The sequence below is a fragment of the Arvicola amphibius genome, chromosome X (genome assembly GCF_903992535.2).
Source record: "Arvicola amphibius chromosome X, mArvAmp1.2, whole genome shotgun sequence".
Lineage (NCBI taxonomy): Eukaryota > Metazoa > Chordata > Mammalia > Rodentia > Cricetidae > Arvicola > Arvicola amphibius.
Window position 1 is genome coordinate 120,471,081 of NC_052065.1, and position 21,648 is coordinate 120,492,728.

Sequence of the window (21,648 nt, forward strand, 5' to 3'; positions counted from 1 at the left end):
ATGCATACTGACCAGGCGTGGTAGCCCAAGCCTTTAAATGCTCTTGCGGAGGATCCAGGTTCAGGTCTCAGCACCCACGTGGCATGGCATGGCATGTGGTAGCTCACAGCCGTCTCTAACTCCAGTTCCTGGAATCTGATGCCCTCTTCTTGCCTTTATGAGCACCAGGCATACATGTGATATACATACATACATACATACACATACATACATACATACATACAGGCAAAACATATATACATATAAAAATAAAATCTTTAAGAAATAAAAACTGTAAAATCTTTACAAAAATTAAAGTGTTTTAAATTTGGTAATAATTACATTGTATTTTTAAAGGCTATCAAATAAACAACATAGCCAAGAGAATAATTTTAGAGAGGTATGAAACATTAACATACTGTACATTGCCATTTTTGGAAGTAGAATCTGACGAAACCATGCATTTGAGGAGCTGGGGTTGGGTAGACCCCTTCTTATCTGTTCCCCAGTTTAAGAATCATTAAGCTATGGGGGTGTGATTCGATTAAGGTATGAACAAGACTCTCAGCTCTTATTTTGAACTTGAGAAATGAGAAGTCCTGCATATTTGGGGCCAAGAACCAGCTTCCCTTATGCATGAGTATAATGCAGTGAGACAGTAGTGTGATTAGTAGAAGCCTCACTGATGGGTCGGTCAACTGGGATTTTCTGAGATGAGCAAGTACAGGGTACCTCGCTCGCTCTTTTAAGTGCTGTGCGGCAGTCAGAAGGATCTGCTCATGGCTTGATAGATTTGTCCTTGGATTTGACTTATAAAATTCTAGACTTTTGAAAGTCGTGGCTTTTTTTATTTGGATACAAAAAAAAAGCTCCACATTACGAGGATGTTCATTCTATGACTGAGCTACAGGACCAGACAGTAATTTTTAGGTTCTCTTGACACGCATCTGTTTTGGTCTAAAATGTGAGATCACTGATGTACTGTATCTATAAGCTACTTTAATTCTCTCAAGATACTAAGGCTAGTTCAAAAGAAAAGGAACAAGTTTGAGTGAAGGATGTGAAGGGGTAAGAAACAAAATTTCAAAACTACAGGGTGGTGGTGGCATGAGCCTTTAATCCCAGCACTTGAGAGACCAAGGCAGGCAAGTTTCATGGACAGCCAGGATTGTTACACAGAGAAAATCTGGTTCAAAAAGAAAAAGAAATTTTAAAAGTTTCAGAACTACAATATTAAACAGAAGCCAAACAAACAAGATTACCCACTGTATACTTGTACTTTTCTGTATTCAGACAGCTGAAATTAACTTCCTCTGTCAGAAGGCAGAGTAGTGTTTCCTCCTGAGGGTTGCAGGGTAGTGGCCAGAAAGGGAAGGAAGGAGTTGCCAGTCTTGCTGGGTTTCTTGACGTAGGTCATTTTTCTGGAATATTCACCAAGCCATGTACTTTCTTACCCCTAAAATTCTAGAAATGTAGGCCATAGAAGACTAACTTCTTTTGAATAGTTTGGTTTGAATAGAAGGTTTGAATTTCTACAACAAAATTAAATAAAATTACAAATCACACCTTTTCTCTCAAATAAACTTTTATTCTATATAGCATACTCCTTCTAAATCTTCTTCAAAGAAACCTGAGAAGGGCTTGAGAGATGGCTCAGTGGTTAAGAGCACTGACTGCTCTCTTCCAGAGGACCTGGGTTCAATTCCCAGCACCCACATGGCAGCTCACACTTGTCTGTGACTCCAGTTCCTATGCTTCTGACACCCTCATATAGATAAATATACATGTAGGCAATGAACACAAAATAAAAAATAAATTATAAAAAGGATACCTGAGAAATCTGTCCTGACTCCCCCACAGCCTCTCAAATGTCACAGTCTTTGTCCTGATCTTCTAGTAATCTGATCTGACTGATCAGTGGGACTGAATAAGAACAAACCAGGACCGAGGACATTTCCTAAGACCTTAGTAGAAAAAGTATTCTAGAGCTGGGAGAAGGCTCACTCAGGGGTTCGCCCACATCTGCCAGGACTGCAGTTCAATCCCCAGCACTCAATGTTTTTTTAAATGCTCATTAAGAACATGTAACTGTCATTCTAGCCTAGAGAGGTAGAGACAGGGGACCTGGAGTTCTCTGGCCAGCCTGGCCAGCTGAATTGTTGAACTTCAGATTCACCAAGAGATCATGTCTCAGAACATAAGGTGGAGAGCAATTGAAGACAATGCACAGCATTAACCTCTAGGCCTATATACACATACATACATGTGCACTTATAAATACATATGCACCTGCGCTTACACACACACACACACACACACACACACACATTTGTTTTTTTACTTTTCATGATGCATCATTTCTCCTTCTTAGGAAACAAAATATACTCTATTTTATTATAGTTATCTGCTTAAAGTTTGAATTACAACAGAAATCTAGAAATCATATTTAGCACTAATGTTTTATAGGGTCACCAATTACATAAGAGATTTTTTTGCTTTTTTGTTTTGTTTTTTTTTGCTTTTTTTGGTTTTGTTTTTCATTCAGGGTTTCTCTGTAGCTTTGGAGCCTGTCCTGGAACTAGCTCTTGTAGATCAGGCTGGCCTTGAACTCATAGAGATCCCCCTGCCTCTGCCTCCCGAGTGCTGGGATTAAAGGTGTGCGCCACCACCGCCCGGCTGAGATTTTTTTCTTTTTCTTTCTCTTATTTTTGTTTTTTGTTGGTTTGTTTGTTTGGTTCTTTGTTTTTTGAAACAGGATCTCACTATGTAGCCTGGGTTGTTCTGAAACTCACTCTGTTGACCAGACTATTCTCGAACTTGCAGAGATCTGCTTGCCTCTGCCTCCCAAGTGCTGGAATTAAAGATATGTGCCACAATACCCGGCACATTTTCATAATAACTAGATTTAAGTGGAATTTCCTGAACGGTAGGTTATATAACTATTACAAAAAAAAAACGAGCATGGTGAATTGCTGTCATTAAGGAATCCTACCAAAGGTCTTTGGGAAGCATAGAACTGGGCCTCTAAAAGCTTATACTGGTGTCCTCATTTGAAGTCAGGGTCTAAACAGGGAACACAGAGAAAGCATGGTGACTGGAGGACTCTGCCACAGCATATCAAGTGTATGGAAGCTGACAAATAGTACATACCAACTCAGGAGTACCAGTAAATAAATCAAAAATTGGTTATGTGATTATAACCGATGTTCTAGTCTTTTAAGTTGATGTAGCCAAGAAAATGCATTTGGGATTGAAGCGAAGCATCATTTTGCTGCCTCAGCAAGTTTGCAATAGTTTCTGTCTTGTAATAGGTTATAATTACGTATTGAGTTAAAAATGACTAAATAAGGAAACAGCAAGATTTAATAGCAGCATGCATGAGGACTCTTTACGCAGTCTTTTAAATGGCTTTTCTTTTTGCATGCTTTAGGCATGGAACCACAGTCCCTTTTTTCTAGGTCTCCTGTAATCATGCCTTGTTCTTTGGGGAAGCTGGCATTCTTAATACTATTTCAGCATCATTTTTCATTACACTACCAAGTGAATTTCTGGCTATTGTTGATGTGTCCTGTGGCCTCTGGGTGGCTATTGTATCACCTGGTTTAATTTGTAATATAATTGAATAGCTATAATTTGAATATACCCATTTAGCATGTTATTTTTACATAACCCTATGCAAAAATACCTAGTCTATTTTCTGAATTGCTGGGCCACAGATGTTGCTGTGGAGTGTTGCCATAAGTTTGGCTTTACAGAAAATAATGGCTGCCATAACTGTACATTGCTTCCTGTTCTTAGGTGTTTGTCACCAGCAGTGGAAAATACAATGAGCTTGGATATCCATTTGGTTATTTAAAAGCTAGCACGACTTTAACTTGTGTAAACCTCTTTGTGATGCCTTACAACTACCCAGTTTTACTTCCTCTTTTAGGTGAGTAAAATATGTGCTACTTAGTCACCTTTAAAATACGGCAAAAAAAAAAAATACCCGGTAGATAAGAGATTAATGAGCAGCTCAAATTCCATCGAAGAATAACCAATACTAGAGTAAATAAATGTATGAAAACTGATTTGGAAAGATAGAACTTCGTTTTCTTTGACTTTTTGTCTTGCTTATAACTGAAATAGATGAGATATGTGACCTTAACTGTTCTTCATGTTGTGAACTCCATTATCACCCTCTCTTCTCCAGTTTTGAGAATCTTGGCTTTTCTGTAGATGAGTTTGAATGCCCCCAGAAAACTAGATAGTGTGTGTGTGTGTGTGCGTGTGCGTGTGCGTGTGTGTGTGTGCACGAGCTCGCACGGGTGCACACCTAACATAAGCATGTGTGTATGTATGTGTGAAGGCCATAGGTCGATGTCAGATGGGTTTGTGAATAACCTTCCGCTTTGGTTTTTGAAACCCAGTGTCTTAGTCTATCTGGAACTTGCTGAGTGACTATCTGGAACCTTAAACACAGCACTTTCCCAAATGTCTCTCTAGCTCCAAAACTAGGGCTTTTATTGGAGAGGAATTTGATGGCTTTCATCAGAAACCAGGGCTTCTGTGAGGCTACTGACTGTATTACACTCCTTTCTCCACAGAATATTACGTGCTTTAAAAACAGAGTGAGGAGGAAAGAAAGGTACAAGAGTCAATTCAACTAAGTAGGTTTAGAAGTTATGGATTGATTCTATGACAAAATTCTAAAGGAACAACTGAAGTAACCATTACTCAATGTTGTTAAATATGTGTACTCTTCATTTGGAGAGCGGTATCTTTTTAGAGTAATATACTTCATTACATCCTGGTTGTAGAGTTTTGAGGGTCTTTCTGGGGGATGTGAGGGTTTCTAAGTTTTTGCTTAAAAGATGAAACCTTTAAAAAATTTGATCATAGTACTATTAATGTACGATGTATTTAAAAGGCAGTATTTAAGTTCCTATTTAAGAAATTTGAAAGTAGGTCATCGTAAATATATCAGCATGGTTGCTTTGTATATTTAAGTTATTTTGTTTCTTAGTCCAGCCTGAACATATGTTCTTTCTAAGAGTATAGGCTGTATGTTAGGGGACGGTAAGATTCTAATAAAGGGGCAGGGGAGATGGCCCAGCCTTTAAGAGCCCTTGCTGCTCTTCCAGAGGACACAGGTTCACCAATTTACAACTACCTTGACCTCCAGTTCCAAGGAATATGACATCCTCTACTGGCCTCTGTGAGCACTGCATGAATGTGATGCACAGACATACATGTTGGCAAAACAGCTAGATGCCTAAAAGAGAAATAAATAAATCCTTCTTAAATTACTAATAAAATATGTCTCTATTTTATATATTAATCTATCCTTTTTCTCAAATATGTCCTCAACTTCCACAAATACATAGCAAAGAAGATAGACTAATTTTCATTTAGACTGTTGTTATTTTTCTATTTTCAAGTGTCCTTTTGATCCACTTTATCGCACTAGGATTGGAATACAAAAGGCTACACATATTTAATCTCCAGTATTCATGAGTGTACACCAATGAAACATCACTCCAATTTTTGCCCTCAACAAGCCTTTCCAAAGTTTCCCTTTTATTATTATTTTTATAATGAAAGTATATGCCATAAGATCTATTTCCCAAGTAAAATATTTATATACAAGCCACTCTTGCTAACTGTTGGCACTGTGCTGGAGAATGTGATGCTAGGAAAGCAAGGAGACCCAGAAAGACAAATACTACACGACAGTGCTTACATCTCTAGCTTCTTCTCTGTCTCATAGTACTGCTTATTGCCAGCGGGCCTCAAGCTCTCCATGCGGACAAGGATGGATATAGTAGAGAGACTTTTGGATGTAAACAGATCAGATAAACAGAATAAGTAATACCTTTAGTTTTTATTTTCTTTTTTAAGAATTTATTATTTGCCACGGGAGGGGCGTTGCTGGAGAGATGGCTCAGAGGTTAAGAGCACTGACTGCTCTTCCAGAGGTCCTGAGTTCAATTCCTAGCAACTACATGATAGTTCACAACCATTTGTAATGAGATGAGATCTGCTGCCCTCTTCTGCTCTGCAGGCATACATGCAGACAGAACAGTGCATACAAACAAGAATGTATTACTTTACGTATAGAGGTGTTTTGCGTGAATGTCTGGTGCCTTCTTCTGTCCTGCAGGCATACATGCAAACAGAACACTGCATACACAATAAATAAATAAATTAGAAATAGAGATTTATTATTTTCTGTATAAGAGGTGTTTTGCCTGAATGTTTCTCTATGTACCACATGTATGCCTAATGTCTACAGAAGCCAAAAAGAGAACTTCAGATTCCCCTAGAACTGCAGGTTTAGAAAGTTGTATGCTCTTCTGAGCTGAGACTCAAACCTGGATCCTCTGGAAGAGGAGCAAGTTAGTGTTCTGCATCACTGAGCAATGGCAAATGCTTTGCCTCGAAGCTGATTTAGTCTATGTCTTGTCTCATTTTTTTTCCAGTGCTGGGGATCAAAAACAAGCCATTTCATAAACTAGACAAGTGGTATACCACTGAGCTACAGCCCAGCTCTTGTAGACTTTTCAGACCTCCACATAATTCCCAAAAGTCTTCAAGAACCAGCACAGTATAGCAGGGACTTTCTGTAGCGTTCCATTGCTTCCTGTCAAGAGTGATGTGTCAAAAGCCTGAGGGCTTCCATCAAGGACACCTTCTGATTTCTTTTCCTTTCTACTGCCAAAAATAAAAAGAACAAAAGACCTGCTTTTTATGACTGTAAATTTATTAAAATTTGTTTCACAGGGAGTAAATAATTTATTAGGGTAATAAAAAGAAGAAAATATCCAGTTGCTTTTCTTAACCACAGTACTTTTTAAAGAATAGACCTATTTGGAGAGAACAGATGCATTTTTTTTTCCTCTGTAAGTAAAATATTTGCCTAATGGAGCTTAGAGGAACAATAGAGGATGACTTGATACTATCTGCTGTCTTTACAGTACGTATGGCAGGTAGATTTGATAGCTGGGGATACCAGTTTGAATTAGTAAGTAGAAATCCTTTTCTTACCCTTGGAAGGAAATAAAGAGGGTGTTTGTAAGTTTTTATGCAATATGTATAATATGTATTTTTAGAGTACTGAAATAATTATATTTATATATTAAAAGATAGGGAATGTCTGCATGTTTAAGGAAAATATCTTCAGTTATATTGGTGCCCATGGTGTTCAAGAGTCATATTAAGCCAGCTGTGGTGGTGCCCCACGATCTTTTTTTTCAAACATTTTATTTTATTTTATTTTTTGCTTTATAAATAATACCACTCAAAATTTTCAACTCCTCTCCTCTTCCCATTTCCCTCCCACTCCCCCACTCACCCTTCCCACTCCCCCTCCAGTCCTAAGAGAGGGCAGGGTACCCCATGATCTTTAAGTTTAAAAAAGTCTTCAATTGAACTATTGTAACTTGAAGACCATCTATATGAGACTTTGGTAACTACAATGACCAGGAAGGACACCCAGATAAATTGCGATGAAATGTTCATCTGGCCTGAATCAGCTCCTATTTCTACATGTTAGTTGCTTGATTTTAGATCTTGTAAGCTGGCTCTGGACTAACATGATCACTTGGTTTTGTGTTCCAGATGACTTGTTTAAAATTCACAAGCTTAAGCCAAATGTGAAGTGGCGACAGGCTTTTGATGGCTACTTAAAAACCCTGCCTCCATACTACTTAATAGTATGTATTTGTGTGTGTACGTATATATTAGCTGTCATTGATGATTCTTGTCATAAGAAATAAGGAGTCCAAAGTTTTACCCCTGCAAGAAGATTAACTCTTCTTACTTTACGAATATTTGTGTCGCCACTGTCTTCTCAAGCCATATGAGTTTGGAGATGACATGACCGCACAAAAGAGCATTGTCTTTCTGTTTCCTTTAGTTTTAACTGCCATGGTCATTGTTATAAGCACATCTATGTTTCTCTTATTAAAAACTAACCTTATAAAACTATAGTTTTGGAATGTAAGGGCAAATATGTCTCAATTCATGTTACATCAACTTCCCTTTTGAGCTCTAGAAACTCAATGTGGCTTTTCAGTACATAAACAAAACTTAGAAGAAATTAAATTACATCCTTGACACAACATGATGGGGAGGCATTGGCGTTAGAGAAGAAAATGTGACGTGGCCTCATTCTGGTTTTTATACTTTGGGAAAATGATGCCTAATGATCTGAATTCGTCATGTAATCCTAATCAAGACGATCGAGGCCATTTCAGGGGTTGCCGTCCTAACTTAATGCCAAGTTTCTAGAGGTGAAAAGGCAGAGTCTTTGAGGGGACCATTGGGTGTTGCTGGGAGAAGAAAGGGGGCTGTGTTGCTATTTACCATGGCAAGTGTGGGCTCTGCAATCATATGCTATGGGAAGTGAGTCAATGATGGGGATTAAGACCGAAAGCAATGTACTTGTTTGAATTGGCTGCTAGTTGCTCTTCTTACCCACTCTCTTCTGATTTTTTTCTGCTCCTTACTTCTCTGCTATTTTCATTGCCACTTTTTAATGTTCCATGTTTGGTTTTATGTGCAGCACCTTGACTTCTAAGAAATGAATCATGTCCCCTTGCCCCTTATAACTGAACTTTTGAGTATTTAAGATTTATTCTATTCTTACTGTTGTGTATTTTGTTTCCTTATAGCCATTAAAGAAAGCACTAAGGATGATGGGAGCTCCAAATCTGATATCAGATAATTTAGATTGTGGACTTAGTTACAGTGTTATCTCTTACCTTAAAAAACTCAGCCAACAGGTAGTATTGGTAAAAACGAACAAACCAAAATCCTTTGCCCTCAGAAGTGCATTTCCTTATTCTTTAGTGTAATTGTAACTTTTCAACTTAAATGTGTATATATCTCTACACTTTATGGATTAGTAATATTGTGATTCTCTATGGCTTCTAGCTTCATCATTAAATGCAGTTAAGGGTCTGTCAGTATCATTTGATGCTGTGCCATTTCTCCTTCTGCCTGCCAGTTTGTTCTGCCCATATGCTGGCTGATATTTTGTGGCCGAAGAGGGGCAGAGGCTTCATAGGGTTCTCTTGTGGGTCATATTTTGTCTGTTCTCCAACTAGTTTCTCCTCATTTCACTTGCCTAGAGCCTCCCCCTTTTGTGAGTCAGCACACCAAGGTCTGGTGTGGTTCAATACGCCTTGCCTGAAATCGCTTTCAGGCAGCATGTTAAGTTCTTAAACTCACATGCTAGTCCTTAGATAAACAGCTGCCTGCTTTTCCCTGGAGAAGCGGCAGGGCAGACATGAGACCAGTATTCTTCAACCTGGAGGGTGATAGACCCCAAGGGGAGCAGGAGAGTGGAGTTCTTCCTCCTCTCTTGCCCTTTATCTATTCCTTTAGACCCCACCGCATTCACCATTATTCACCTTGTGCCTTGCCTGCCCCTCTCTATTAGTACCTCATCTTCCACTCAGCCCTCCTTATCGTATTTCTCACTCGTACCTAGACCATTCTTGTAGGATGGAGGTAATTGGAAACTACCGAGTTAGAGCGCTACTGCATACAGTTGTGTTCTGTGGTAAACTAATGTGGCAGTGTTATGCTCTTATCCACACACACAAGTTTTAAGTAGGAAGTAGCATTTGCAGCAACTACAGCATTTCCAGCTGAGTATGTTTGCAAGTTTGGCCTTTAAAACACTGAATATTAAGCAAGCTATCTCAAATTGTCCTAAGGGACCTATAGGCCTACATAGTTGGGATGCTGGCAGGCCTTGCTAGGAATGACCAAAACCTTAAAGCACATTCTAAAGCTTACAGATGCATACTAGTCCAGCGTGCTCATAAGTGCAAAAGAAAATAAAGACAAGCCCAGATTTTTGACCTAACAAGTCCCCCCTAACCCGCATTCCTCTCTGCTAATAGATTTTTGTTGTTGTTGTTGTTGTTGTTGTAAAGACCTTGGTTATTTATCTTTCTATTGATCTATTGATTTTTTTTTAATTTGATGTTTATGTTTGGCCTTTAAGGCTTTGTCAGGGTATGGCCACAAAGGAAGAAAAGTGAACAGAGTTGAAACTAATCCAAGTGCTGGGACCTCTGGGACAACTGTATTCTTTTATTGAATGAGCTTTCAAAGTCATTCAAGGAAACAGACCCTGTATCTACTATTGTCTCATATTTCATGACTTAAGAATTTGCTTAAGCATACATATATATATATGTATATTCATATATATATTCCAAATAATTAGTTAGGAAAATAAATATCTCTGGCCAATCCATAAGAAATAAAAAATTATTAAGTTTATTAAAACATTAATGCAATTTTGTCTTTTAGAAAAAGAAAAGATTATTGCTAATTTCTGTTGCTCTTATTGCTAATGTAATATCTATATCACCGGTGTTTCCTTGAACTGTCTCAGATGTATCTAAAACACAAAGTACACCAAATGCTCTGCCTTAACTCATTCAAGGAAAATTAATTGATACAATGTCTATTAAGGGGCTTTCCCAATGTTTGTTAATGATAAACTTACTGAGTAGACATTAAAAAATATTTGCTTAGTAACATTTGTTAAATTAAGCTTTATTTTATAAGATTTATTGGATAATATCATTTAAAAAAACATCATTTTTAATGTTTTCAAATATAATGCCAGTCTATATGATCTGAATTTTAGCAATAAGTAACATGTATGAATATAGAGTTTTAAACCTTTGTGTCTGGATCCAAACCAAATGTGTTGATTTAGATTAGATTTTGCAGTAACAATATGTGCTTTTTCATGTCTATGAATGAAATTCTTGCCCATGGTTTCTAGTTTCTCCATGATTCGTTCATAGTTTTGACACTACCAAAGACAATTTGCATGAAGTCATTTGTCTTTCCCGTCCCCTCTGTGTTTGCCATGGTAGAACAGAGACGCATAGGGAAATGTTCACTTAACTGTTGTGCTGTGATTCGCACATGAAAAGTGTTCAGTGCGGTTCTTAAAGTATTTTTTAAATAATAAAATGATGACGATATGGTAGATATTTGGATAACATGTCTGTCCTTTCATTTTAGACCAAACTAGAGTCAGAGCGAATACTAGCATCAGTGGGGAAGAAACCCCCCCAGGAGATTGGTATCAAAGTGAAAAATCATTCTGGAAGTGGCCTGAACTTGGCTCACAATAAAAGCTTTAGAAAACTGTTGAAAGAAATCATAGGGGAAAATGCACCGAGACTGATGGAATTGACTACCAAAGAATTTGCTGGCTTCCAAATAGGGCTCTTCAACAAGGTAACGTGTGCCACTAAAAGGCATGCTTATCTGATTTTGTCTGGTATGCTCATTGTTTGTGTTGCTTTAGTTTGAAATAATGTCCTATTTTGGAGTTGTTATCATCATTAGTAGTAGTTGTTGTTTTGGTAGTTGTATTTTGGTTTATTGAGACAGGGTTTCTCTGTATAACCCTGTGTGTCCTGGAACTAGCTTTGTAGACCAGGCCGACCTTAACCTCAGAGATCCGCCTGCCTCTGCCTCCGAGTGCTAGGATTAAAGGTGTGCGCCACCATGCACAACTTGGAGTTAATGATTATTAGTGAAACCATCTTGAGATTATTCTGCCAGCAGATACCAACATGAAATTAAACGTACTAGATATATTGGTTGGTAGGAATGGGAAGTACGCAGCTATAAAAAAGTAAACTAGAAAGGAAATTGCAGTAGGCAGGCCGCCATGTAGATCTAGCACCTACAATGGACAGACTAGTAGCAAGTAGTATGGGGATGAAGAGGCTCCATGCAGCTTAGAGAATGCCTCAGCCAGACCGCAGGAAACCTCTGGCCCCGTGCATTCTCGCGGAGGACGCGAGTGTGATTGGAGCTGGCCCTCCAATGCTGTACTACTCAGGCCCTGGCCATCAGCAGCCTGGCTCATGCTCAGGGCTGCAGCAGACTCCAAAGGCACTGCAGCTGGGCCCGCAGCCAATGTCACTGGCTGTGCAGTCTGCAGTTGTCATCCTGTAGTGAGACTCCTGCAGCCTACCTCCCTGCCTGCTGGGGGAATCAATCTAGGTGACAAGCAGCAGTCCTACAAGACAGCTACAGACAGGCATATGTAAACCTGGGGATTTGGAGTTTTAAATGATAGGCTTAAAAATTATTTCCCCAGTGACTTTAATGACTTCTGGATGTGTTAGCATTCAGAACAAGAAATAGAAGTTTTTCTACTTGGAAAAATTAGCAATAATTGGCTGTATTAAATATCGTTCTCTTCAATAAGATTTTAAGAGGGTTATGTATTACATTTCTTTATTTAAAAGCCTTAGGAGTAACTTAAATTGTTTTATTTAAAATAGGATTTGAAACCTCAGACATATAGAAATGCGTATGATATTTCACGTAGAGGACTTTTAGACCAGTTGACCAGAATGAGATCCAATCTACTGAAAACACGGAAGTTCATTGTTGGACAAGATGAAGGTAACGGAACAGTCGAATGCTCTTAGGCTAATAGCAGATATGACTTGCATGACAGGCTTTATTGCGGAATTATTTTGTAATGTGTTAATGCTCACAGTGTTCCCCTTCACTCAAGCACTCCATCTTCCTGGTTCTCTTCCCCTCAGGTGTGTATTAATCAGCATGCCATACCGCCATCGCCATTGTTCTGCCTGCTCGCTCTTGCAAGTCTCAAATTCTCAGCTCGACACCGACTTTATGCCCAGCTGATAGGCACTGGCATGAAGAGCGAGCACTTTAGTAGCTTGCTCAGGCAGGGTTAGCCCATTGCAAAGTGGCGGAACCTAGGTCTGTCAGATTTCCAAACCTGTACACTCACACCTTGCTCATGCCCAGCCAGCTGTGAAAAAGTCAGCAGCGAATACCTACTCCCCATCCAAGTCATGAGCTCTAGATAAACAGGAATATTGTGATGGTTTGCAATTTTTCTTTATCTTACTTTGTTAATTTTGAATGGGCTTACTTATCCACAAAAAAAAGTGAGCAACCCCCTAGCCAACACTCTGATTTTTATACCGTGTGTGTGTGTGTGTGTGTGTGTGTGTACAGAGGCTTCCTAGGAAGAGAACTTTTGTATTTAATCAAATCCTCAGAGGGTAAGATTTTCTTTGTGACAAGAGAGTACCATGAGGAGCTGGGCGTGGTTGCTTAGTACTCAAGAGCCTGAGGCAGGAGGATTCTATGGATTTGAGTCCAGCCTGGGCTAAAGAGTGCAAACCTGCTCCAGAATACAGAGAGAAGGGCTGTAGCAGTGGCCCACTGTTTAAGAGCACTGATTACTCTTACAAGAGACCCCGGTTCAGTTCCCAGCACCTACTTGTTGGGTGGCTTCCAACTGTCCATGACTTCAGTTCCTGGGAATCTGGCACCTTCTTCTGGACTCTGCAGACACCAGGCCTGTATGCAGTGCACATATGTACCTGCAAGCAAAGCAGACACATAAAATGAACATGAATCTTTTTTAGAAAACAGAGAACACTAGACCACCATGGAGCCTCAGTGCTTCAGAGTGCAGAATGTCCACAGGGTTTTGAACTCAGATGATGGCATGCGGGAGGCCAGCCCATTTTTATGCGGTGTTGGGAAGTAAAGGAGTCTCTAGTCCTTGTGAAGTGAGCCTGTAGTCAGTATAGGCTGTAGACCACTGACTGGTATAAATGACGATGTTGCTAGATCCTAAAGGTGATGGTAGATCCTGGGATACTAGATTTGAGATTTCAGACGATAATACTAAACTACACATTGCTAAACCAGCTATGACAATGTCGTTTCAAAAGGACCATATACTTCAGCTGTATAAGTTTCTCTACTGCTGATTTTACAGATTTAATTCATAGTGTCCCAGTTGCACAAATGGGCAACTATCAGGAATATCTAAAGATGCTGGCTTCTCCACTCCGAGAGATTGATCCAGATCAACCAAAAAGACTGCATACTTTCGGCAATCCATTTAAGCAAGATAAGAAGGTAGTATACCCATTTCTGTGTTTGTGATACTTTACTGTAATGCTATCCTTTTTAGCCAGATGTATACAAATCCGAGTTAAAAATGACATCAGGACCTATGTGTAGATGGATCTCGCTTGTTTCTCATAATGATACTGTTGAATGTTCTGGAACATATTCAGTAAAAGACGCAAATGAGGCATTGGTGGGAAGCCCCCTGACTTATGCTGGAGCAGGCTCTTTGAAGGTGGCTCTTTCCATGAGTTGTGCAACTGTCCACAGTTGTATTAGTTGAATACAATAATAACTGTCATTTGTTGAGTACATGGTAGGCCTTGGTGTTTTAAATGAAATATGTTCATTGATTTTTTTTTAGGGGATGATGATTGATGAAGCAGATGAGTTTGTGGTAGGGCCCCAAAACAAAGTGAAGCGTCCTGGAGAGCCCAACAGTCCTATGTCATGTAAGAGAAGGCGGTGCATGTCCCTGCTGTTGAGGAAACCACAAACACCTCTTCCTGTCATTAACCATGTGGGCGGAAGAGGACCACTCTCAGCCGCGTGGTTCCCATCTTGTCCAACCTTCCTCAAACCCACCCTTGTACATCCAGGTACAGAGTAGTGGTTGTTTTTTCTTTGTCTGTCTTCCTGGGTTCCTTTTTTGTTGTTGATTAAGTAAACCCTAATTAGAGCATCTGTGGTAGGCACAACAGGCCTTCCAGGACACAGAGACTCAGTGGTCTTAGCCGTATGAGTGGAGGAAGAAGATAAATAATTATAGTAATTAACAAGTGGTATTAATGTCATAATTAGTGATTAATACATGCTAGTACAAAAATGTGGAGTTATGAGCATGCCTGCTGTAACCATTTGGATCAACTTCAAAAGATAGGAAGTAAACTAAGTGTCTAAGTAGGTTCACTATTAAGAGCTCTCTGTGCTGTTGCCCCCTATTCATGACTGAACTGGTAAATCTGGGGTCTTTCTCCTTGACCCCATTGAAACAATTCTCAAGATCACTTGGGTTTTCCGTACATTGCCCTTCCCTCTCGTCTGTTTTGGGCTCACTTGCTCATGCCCTCTCTATTTCTATTTGAACAACTCCTAATATTCACACCGCTAGACTACAGTTCGTTCCTCTGCTCTCAAACCTGTGTTTAACCACAGACAGTGTCTAACAGACAATCATGTTTTATGTCGTACAAGTAAACGCCTGCTTTGCATCTCTCCAGAAGAGTTCTGCTGGCATCCTTCTGCATGGCAGTTAATGAAGTTATCCCTCACTCTACTGGAAAAGCTATGTCACCTGTAAGGATTGGTAGGGTTGAAAAACCTTATATTAGAATGTAGTGTTACTAATACTGTATTGACGGTGCTGAGTGACCAACTTAAAGTCACTGAGCCAGAGTCAGGAAGACCTGAGTATCACGTACTCTCATATGCTGGCATCTGGACATACAACCATGATTTTTAAAATTCTCTTTCTCCCATTAACAGGGTGAGGTAATTTGACATTCAGTTCAATTCCTGCTTCTTACTATTTTTCTCCGTTCCTTCACGCCATGCTTCCATGAAGATTTACCCAGTTTCTCTTCTTAGATGGCCTCTCTGCCTCTAATTCTTATTTAGTTCCTACTCATCTTCTCTCTCAATTTGAAGTCTGAGTGGCGTTGTCAGCAGATAAATACAAGTATGCCACATCCATACCGAAAATGCATCCTTCATATTTCTGAACCTTCAGGATACAGCCTGACTCTTCACCCTGGTCCACACAGCTCCACATAGCCTGATGCCACCGTCCTCTCTTACCTCAAGTTCCAGAGATATCCTCCTCACGCTTCACTCTGCCGCCCCTGGCTTACTCCTGCCCTCACTACAACTTGGCATCCTTCCGGAAGATCCTGCCACCACCTGGCAGCCCTCTCTCATGCCCTATTTCTCTCTTTCCTCAAATGAAAGCAGTTTTGAGGGCGCCATGGCTCATTCTATAGTTCCTCTCCGATGGCCCCGTGACACTGTAGGTTCTGTAAGGGCAGGCAGGGTCAGTTCCTTTGTTTCTTGTTCACTGCTGATTCTCAGCTGCTGCCCTGGTGCCTGGCACAGCAGAAGATAAGCAAATGGCATAGAGGTATTGGCCTGAGAACGGAAAAATAATTACTCTGGCATCAAAAGGGAAACGGGCAGAATCATCTACAGATAGGCAGTGGCTTAGCAGATGAGGGCAGAGAATTTGTTCCGTCATAGTAGACATCTCAGTTTTCTCAGAATATTTGCTCTACCCAGGAAGTGTATGGTATGCACAATTTGTAGGGGTTCAAACTCAGGAAAAGGTAGCAGTTTATATGTGACTTTGAAGTGTACAGGTTGACATTAAGCCCTGAGCACCAGGGACCTATGAGTGCTTAATTAGCATCTTGATTTCTGTATGCATTCATAGTGGGAAGAGTCTCAGATCGCCGTCTGTTCTGTCCTCCTCATCAGTGGAAGCAATCATTTCCTTGAAGCTGAGGATCATGGAGGTGTACTTGGGATTGATACGATGTGCTCAATGTGATACTTCACAGCTCAACTTCTTAATTTACTTTCCAGATGCCACTGTCATTCATGATCTCCATGAAGAGAAGATGGAAAATGGGCAAAGCGCAGCTGATGGCTTCTTATTAAAATCTGCCCCGGCAGAGTTTATGAGTATGGCAGAAGACGGCCTTATATCCAACCAATTGGATTCACTGTCTGATGACTTTACTGGTCTCAGGAAAGATGGATTCATTCACAAACCTAGTAACAATTTACTCTTAGGAGGAGACAAAAGCTGCAGTCTTTCTGTAGATGACAGAAAAATCACAATGGCGTCTGCTTTGGAAACTGTGCCAAATTCCATGCAAATCACTCCTGCGATGGCACAAGGCATTAATGCCGACATCAAGCACCAGCTGATGAAGGAAGTTCGAAAGTTCGGACGGAGTAAGTAGCGATGGAACATCTATCAGAAATGCAATGGGAGAATCCCTCTTGTATCATTCTCATACAGCTCAGGCTGGCCTCGAACTCTAGCTGATCCAGACTGCTGATATTGCCTGATCTTCCTGTCTCCAACTCTATAGTGCTCACATTACAGGGATGTGCTGCCACAGTCAATTAAGGTGCCGCTAAGGATTGGACCCAGAGTCTCATGCTTGTTAGGCAGGCGGTCTATCAACTGAGCTATCCCTTAGCCCTAGAGTAGAGTCTGGTCATACAATTTTTGGTCAGTCTTGGGCTTTCACATGACTCAAAGTGATTCTTCTGGCCTTAAAGTACAGTGCTTTCATTTTGCTGCTTTAACAAGTTACCAGATGCCCATGGCTTCAGACAGCACAAGCCGATTACTTCACAGCTCTGCAATTCAGACTATTTTTCACTGGACTAAAGTGAAGGCAAGCTGGCATGCCAGTGCTGCTTCTCAGGGATAAAGGCAGAGTCTGTTTCCTTGCCTTTTCTGGCTTCTGCAGGCTAGCTGCATTTTGCTGGGCCCGTGGTCCCTTCCTGCATCAACTCAGCAGCAGAATACTTTTTTCCTTTGGCTTCCACTTCTGTTCTTAATGTCTTTTCTCTCTGACCTTTAAGATTCCATTTGTTACCCAGATGGTGGTGGCATACACCTTTAATCCTAGCACTGGGAAGATAGAGGCAGATAGATCTCTGAGTTCTGAGTTCGAGGCCAGAGAGAGTTCCAGTACAGCCAGGACTACACAAAGAAATCCTATCTTTTTAAAAAAAAAAAAAGGAAAGAAAAAATTATAATTTTAGATTAGTCTTTGAGATCTGTATACAATATATTTTGATCATATCATCCCCAACTCCTATCTTCTAGATCCACCCACCTTCCACCCCCTCAACTTCCTCTCCTCTATTTTTAGTAACTGGTTGAATCTACCGTGCACTCCTAGGTGCAAGGTTGTCCACTACCATGGGCAATACTGATTCTCCCTCTTCCAGAAGCAATCAAATGTCTATGCTATTCCATCTTAAAAGGATATTACTACATAGAACCCTTGTGCATAAACCGGGACAAACTCAATATCCGTAATCTAATTCCATCAGCATATAAAGCATATATGGTAATAAATTCACAGGCTTCATGGGTTAGGGCAGTTTGGGGCAACCAGTATTCAGTGTAGCTCATTTGAGTACTGTTTCTAAGAATTTCTTTCATGAATGTATGTAGACATTTTAGTGTTTAACATACTAGCTGTGCTTATGACTTTCTACCTATGAGGAATGATTTCTGAGGATGCATGATTGAATTCTATTTCTCATTCATAGTTTTATAATACTGAATTTTGTAATATCACCAGAGTATGAAAGGATTTTCATTTTGCTTGAAGAAGTGCAGGGACCTCTGGAGACGAAGAAACAGTTTGTTGAGTTCACCATCAAAGAAGCTGCACGGTGGGTATAAACAAACCTTCTAAAGGTTTTCTAATTGTTTTGGGGTATTGTTTTTCTTTTGTTTTGTTTACTTTAGTTGTTGGATCCAAGGAAAGACAAAGAGGGGAATAGGCTTTGCCTTAATCTGTGAAAGAAAACACTTGTCCCCACTCAGAGTTAAAGCTGCTTCCTACAGTGTTCAGATGGAAAGACCGGAGTCCTGATTCATGGCTCCTAGCTAGTGTGTGTGTGTGTGTGTGTGTGTGTGTGTGTGTGTGTGTGTGTGTCTTAGATTGGCCCTCGCATTTGCTAAGCCATACCTTTGCATGAGGGTGACTTACACTCCCTTTGGGTTGCACACTCCACAGCAGTCTGCACACTGTCAAGTCTTCTATGATGGTCAATAATGTTTCTTTTTATTTTCAGGTTTAAAAGAAGAGTCTTAATTCAGTACCTTGAGAAGGTACTAGAAAAAATAGATTCCCATCCCCTTCTTAACAATGTGAATCACATCAACAGCAGATCATCATGTTAATACCAAGACAAGTGAGGAAAAAGAAACACCTTTTCTATGCTGTAGGCTGGAATGGGACCTTCCTGAAGCCCTCTAGAATGTTTGAGTGAAGGGAATGAATGACCTAACTCAGGCTAAGAAAAGCGCTTGACGAGAGCTTTTAATGATTATCTGGAAGTAAAAGCTGGGCTTCTGCCTTAAGAGTTATAATCGAAAGTATTTTTTTATTTTATTGTTTATTTTTTCCAGTTAGGAAAAGCGATGGGAAATCACACAGCACTGCTGCTCCTCCTACAGCTAAAAGAGTTCTCTCATTAGAGCGTTACCATTCCAGACGTTTTCCTAGTGGGCACTGGCCGCCCGCAAGGAGAGCACTGCCTAGTGTCCTCGTTGTGTCCCGTAGAACAAGTAGGCGTGTAGAATTGAAGTCATCATCACGTGCTCAACAGAATTTTTCACAATTTCTAGCTGTGCCTTTTAAACCATTCAATATTCAGGATAGTTGGAATCAAAGAGTAAAAAGCTGCTATTTAGGTAACTTATTTGTCTCTGGGAAGGGGCAGGGAGAGTAACCAAGCAATCTACCTCCAGTGCTCTTTCATTGTGTCTAGAAACATTGCAGAGTGCACCCGAGGCTGCACTAATCTCTGACACTTGTTCTTGCATGTGACAACAGAAAGTCTTCAGGTAGACTTGGACATTTTGTGCTTTGGAAGCACTAAAAGGAAAAATAATATGTATATTTTCTTTGATGTTTATATAAAAATTTATATGGAGCAGTATTGTTGTTTTTATTTGTAAAAATGTAAGTGATCAAAGAGATTTTCACTTTCCATATATGAAATAAAATCATTTTATTGATTTTCAAAAGTTTATTGGTAATACATTTCTAGTTGTATGTCTCTTGTCATGGCATTCCTTTCAGAGAAACAATTGCACATTATTGTAGTTAGAATTTTCTTTGGTATACCAACCAGCTCCCAAATAAAGAGATAGAGACTTATTAATAATGAATGCTCAGCCTTAGCTTAGGCTTATCCCACTATCTCTTTTAAGTTAGTTTAATCTGTTTCTATTAATCTACATTTGCTTCCGGCCTTTTTACTGTTCTTTCATTATGTATGACCCAATTTTCTGCTTCCTCCAAGTCTAGCTGGTTGGTTCCTGGCATTTCCCTGGTGTCTCTTTTTCTTTCCTCCTTTATGACCTAAATTCCTCCTCCTACTGACTTTCCCTGCCCAGAAGTCCCACCTATACCTCCTCCCTCGCTATTGCCTAGTCAGCTTTTTATTAGACCAATCAAGTGTCTTAGGCAAGTAAGGTAAAACAGCAACACATTTTTTACATAGTTAAACAAATGCAACTTATCTTTGCATACTTAAACAAATATTCCACAACACACTATCAAGCAAGTTAACATGTTAACAAGAGAGCCCATAAGATGGCTTAGCAGTAAAGGCCCTTGCCACCAAGCTTGATCACCCAAATTTGATCCCATGGTAAAATGAGAGAGCCAATTCCCAAAAGTTGTCCACTGACTTTTTACATGCACATTTTGGTACAAGCATGTGTGTGTATTTACATAAATTAATGGATATTTGTTTTAAATGTTAAAGGAGTTGATCTTGGAAGCGTAACTCACAGGACTGAATGGTGATATTAGAAGGGTCCAGGGAGACCAGGCCCTCCCAATTGCAAGTAACTAGGGAGAGAAAACTGCCAAAATCAAATTCATTGGAACTCTGAAATAAAGCCAAAGGGTTTTTCTCTTTTTTTCCTTTGAGAATTTCATAAAATATAGTTTAAATATACTCACCCCTGCCAAACCCTCCCATTCCTACCCTCTCAACCCCACATCTCTTCCCACCCAACTTTGAGATTTTGTTTTTTAATTGTTTACCCATCAAGTCCAGTATGTGTGGCCCAGATGGTCATGGGAGTGCAGCCTGACCTGGTGTGTGGTCAACTTACCCAGGAGTCCCATCCTTAAAGAAAACTGACTCTTCCTCTGCCAGCAACTATCAGATGCCCGGTAGCTCCTCAGCTAGTGGTAGAATTTCATGTCTACCCTTCCCCCTCCATGCTGGGATTTTGTCTCTTTGGAGCTTGCACAGGTCTTCTGCATGCTGTTGCAATTGCTGTTAACTCATTTGTGTATCTGCCCTTTCTGTCTGGAAGACAGTTTGCTTGGTGTTATCCTCTAGCTCTCGTGGTCTTTCTTTCCTCCTTTCCCCAAAGATCCCTGAACATATGTATATAATTTAGGACTGAGTACTCCAGTCTCTTATTTTTTGCATATTGAGCAGTGGAGTAGCCCTGTTAAGTGCCATCTGCTGCAACAAACTTCTCTGATGAGAGGTGAGAGGGTGCACTGATCTATGGTATAGCATGGAATTAGGAGGAATTTTTATACTATGTCCACTGAGGAGAATAATTGTATTAGGTTCTTCCCTAGGACCTCTGACCTATCCAGTCACAGATTCTTGGCTACTTGCACAGTACTGGGCATGGGTTACTTCTCATGGAGTGGTCTCAGTCAGAAAGTGACTGACTACTCCCACAGCATGCCACTATTGCATCAGTGGGCATATCTTGTCACACCCATTGTTGTAGTTTGCAGGGTTTGCATCTAAGTGAGATTTGAGGATTACTTTCTGGGAACATGCATAGCATCTTCTAGCACCATGTATGCTAGCCAATAGGGATGAAGCTCCCAAGTAAGTACCAGCTTGATTTTTCCATTTTCTGTGACTTACTTTAAGAATGGAATCTTATTTTCAAGTTCTGGAGGATGGCCAAGTATTAACAGTAGTCTATAA

At 40.1% G+C, this 21,648-nt stretch overlaps 1 protein-coding gene across 2 annotated transcripts in view; it reads left to right on the forward strand.

Annotated features, from left to right (window-relative positions):
- Sage1 (sarcoma antigen 1) overlaps nt 1-19,711 on the forward strand; it is a 52,160-nt gene extending 32,449 nt beyond the window's left edge. Inside the window, exons 9-18 of one of the 2 annotated variants that reach the window (XM_038317139.1) lie at nt 3,778-3,910; nt 7,579-7,673; nt 8,634-8,744; nt 11,017-11,235; nt 12,297-12,420; nt 13,784-13,926; nt 14,282-14,516; nt 16,495-16,869; nt 18,243-18,336; nt 18,742-19,711. In XM_038317139.1, coding sequence (XP_038173067.1) covers nt 3,778-3,910; nt 7,579-7,673; nt 8,634-8,744; nt 11,017-11,235; nt 12,297-12,420; nt 13,784-13,926; nt 14,282-14,516; nt 16,495-16,869; nt 18,243-18,336; nt 18,742-18,850 — 1,638 coding nt within the window. In that variant the 3' untranslated portion in view covers nt 18,851-19,711. The remainder of the gene's footprint in view (nt 1-3,777; nt 3,911-7,578; nt 7,674-8,633; nt 8,745-11,016; nt 11,236-12,296; nt 12,421-13,783; nt 13,927-14,281; nt 14,517-16,494; nt 16,870-18,242; nt 18,337-18,741) is intronic. The other variant, XM_038317140.1, reaches the window with a different exon arrangement.
- The last annotated feature ends 1,937 nt before the right edge of the window (nt 19,712-21,648 follow it).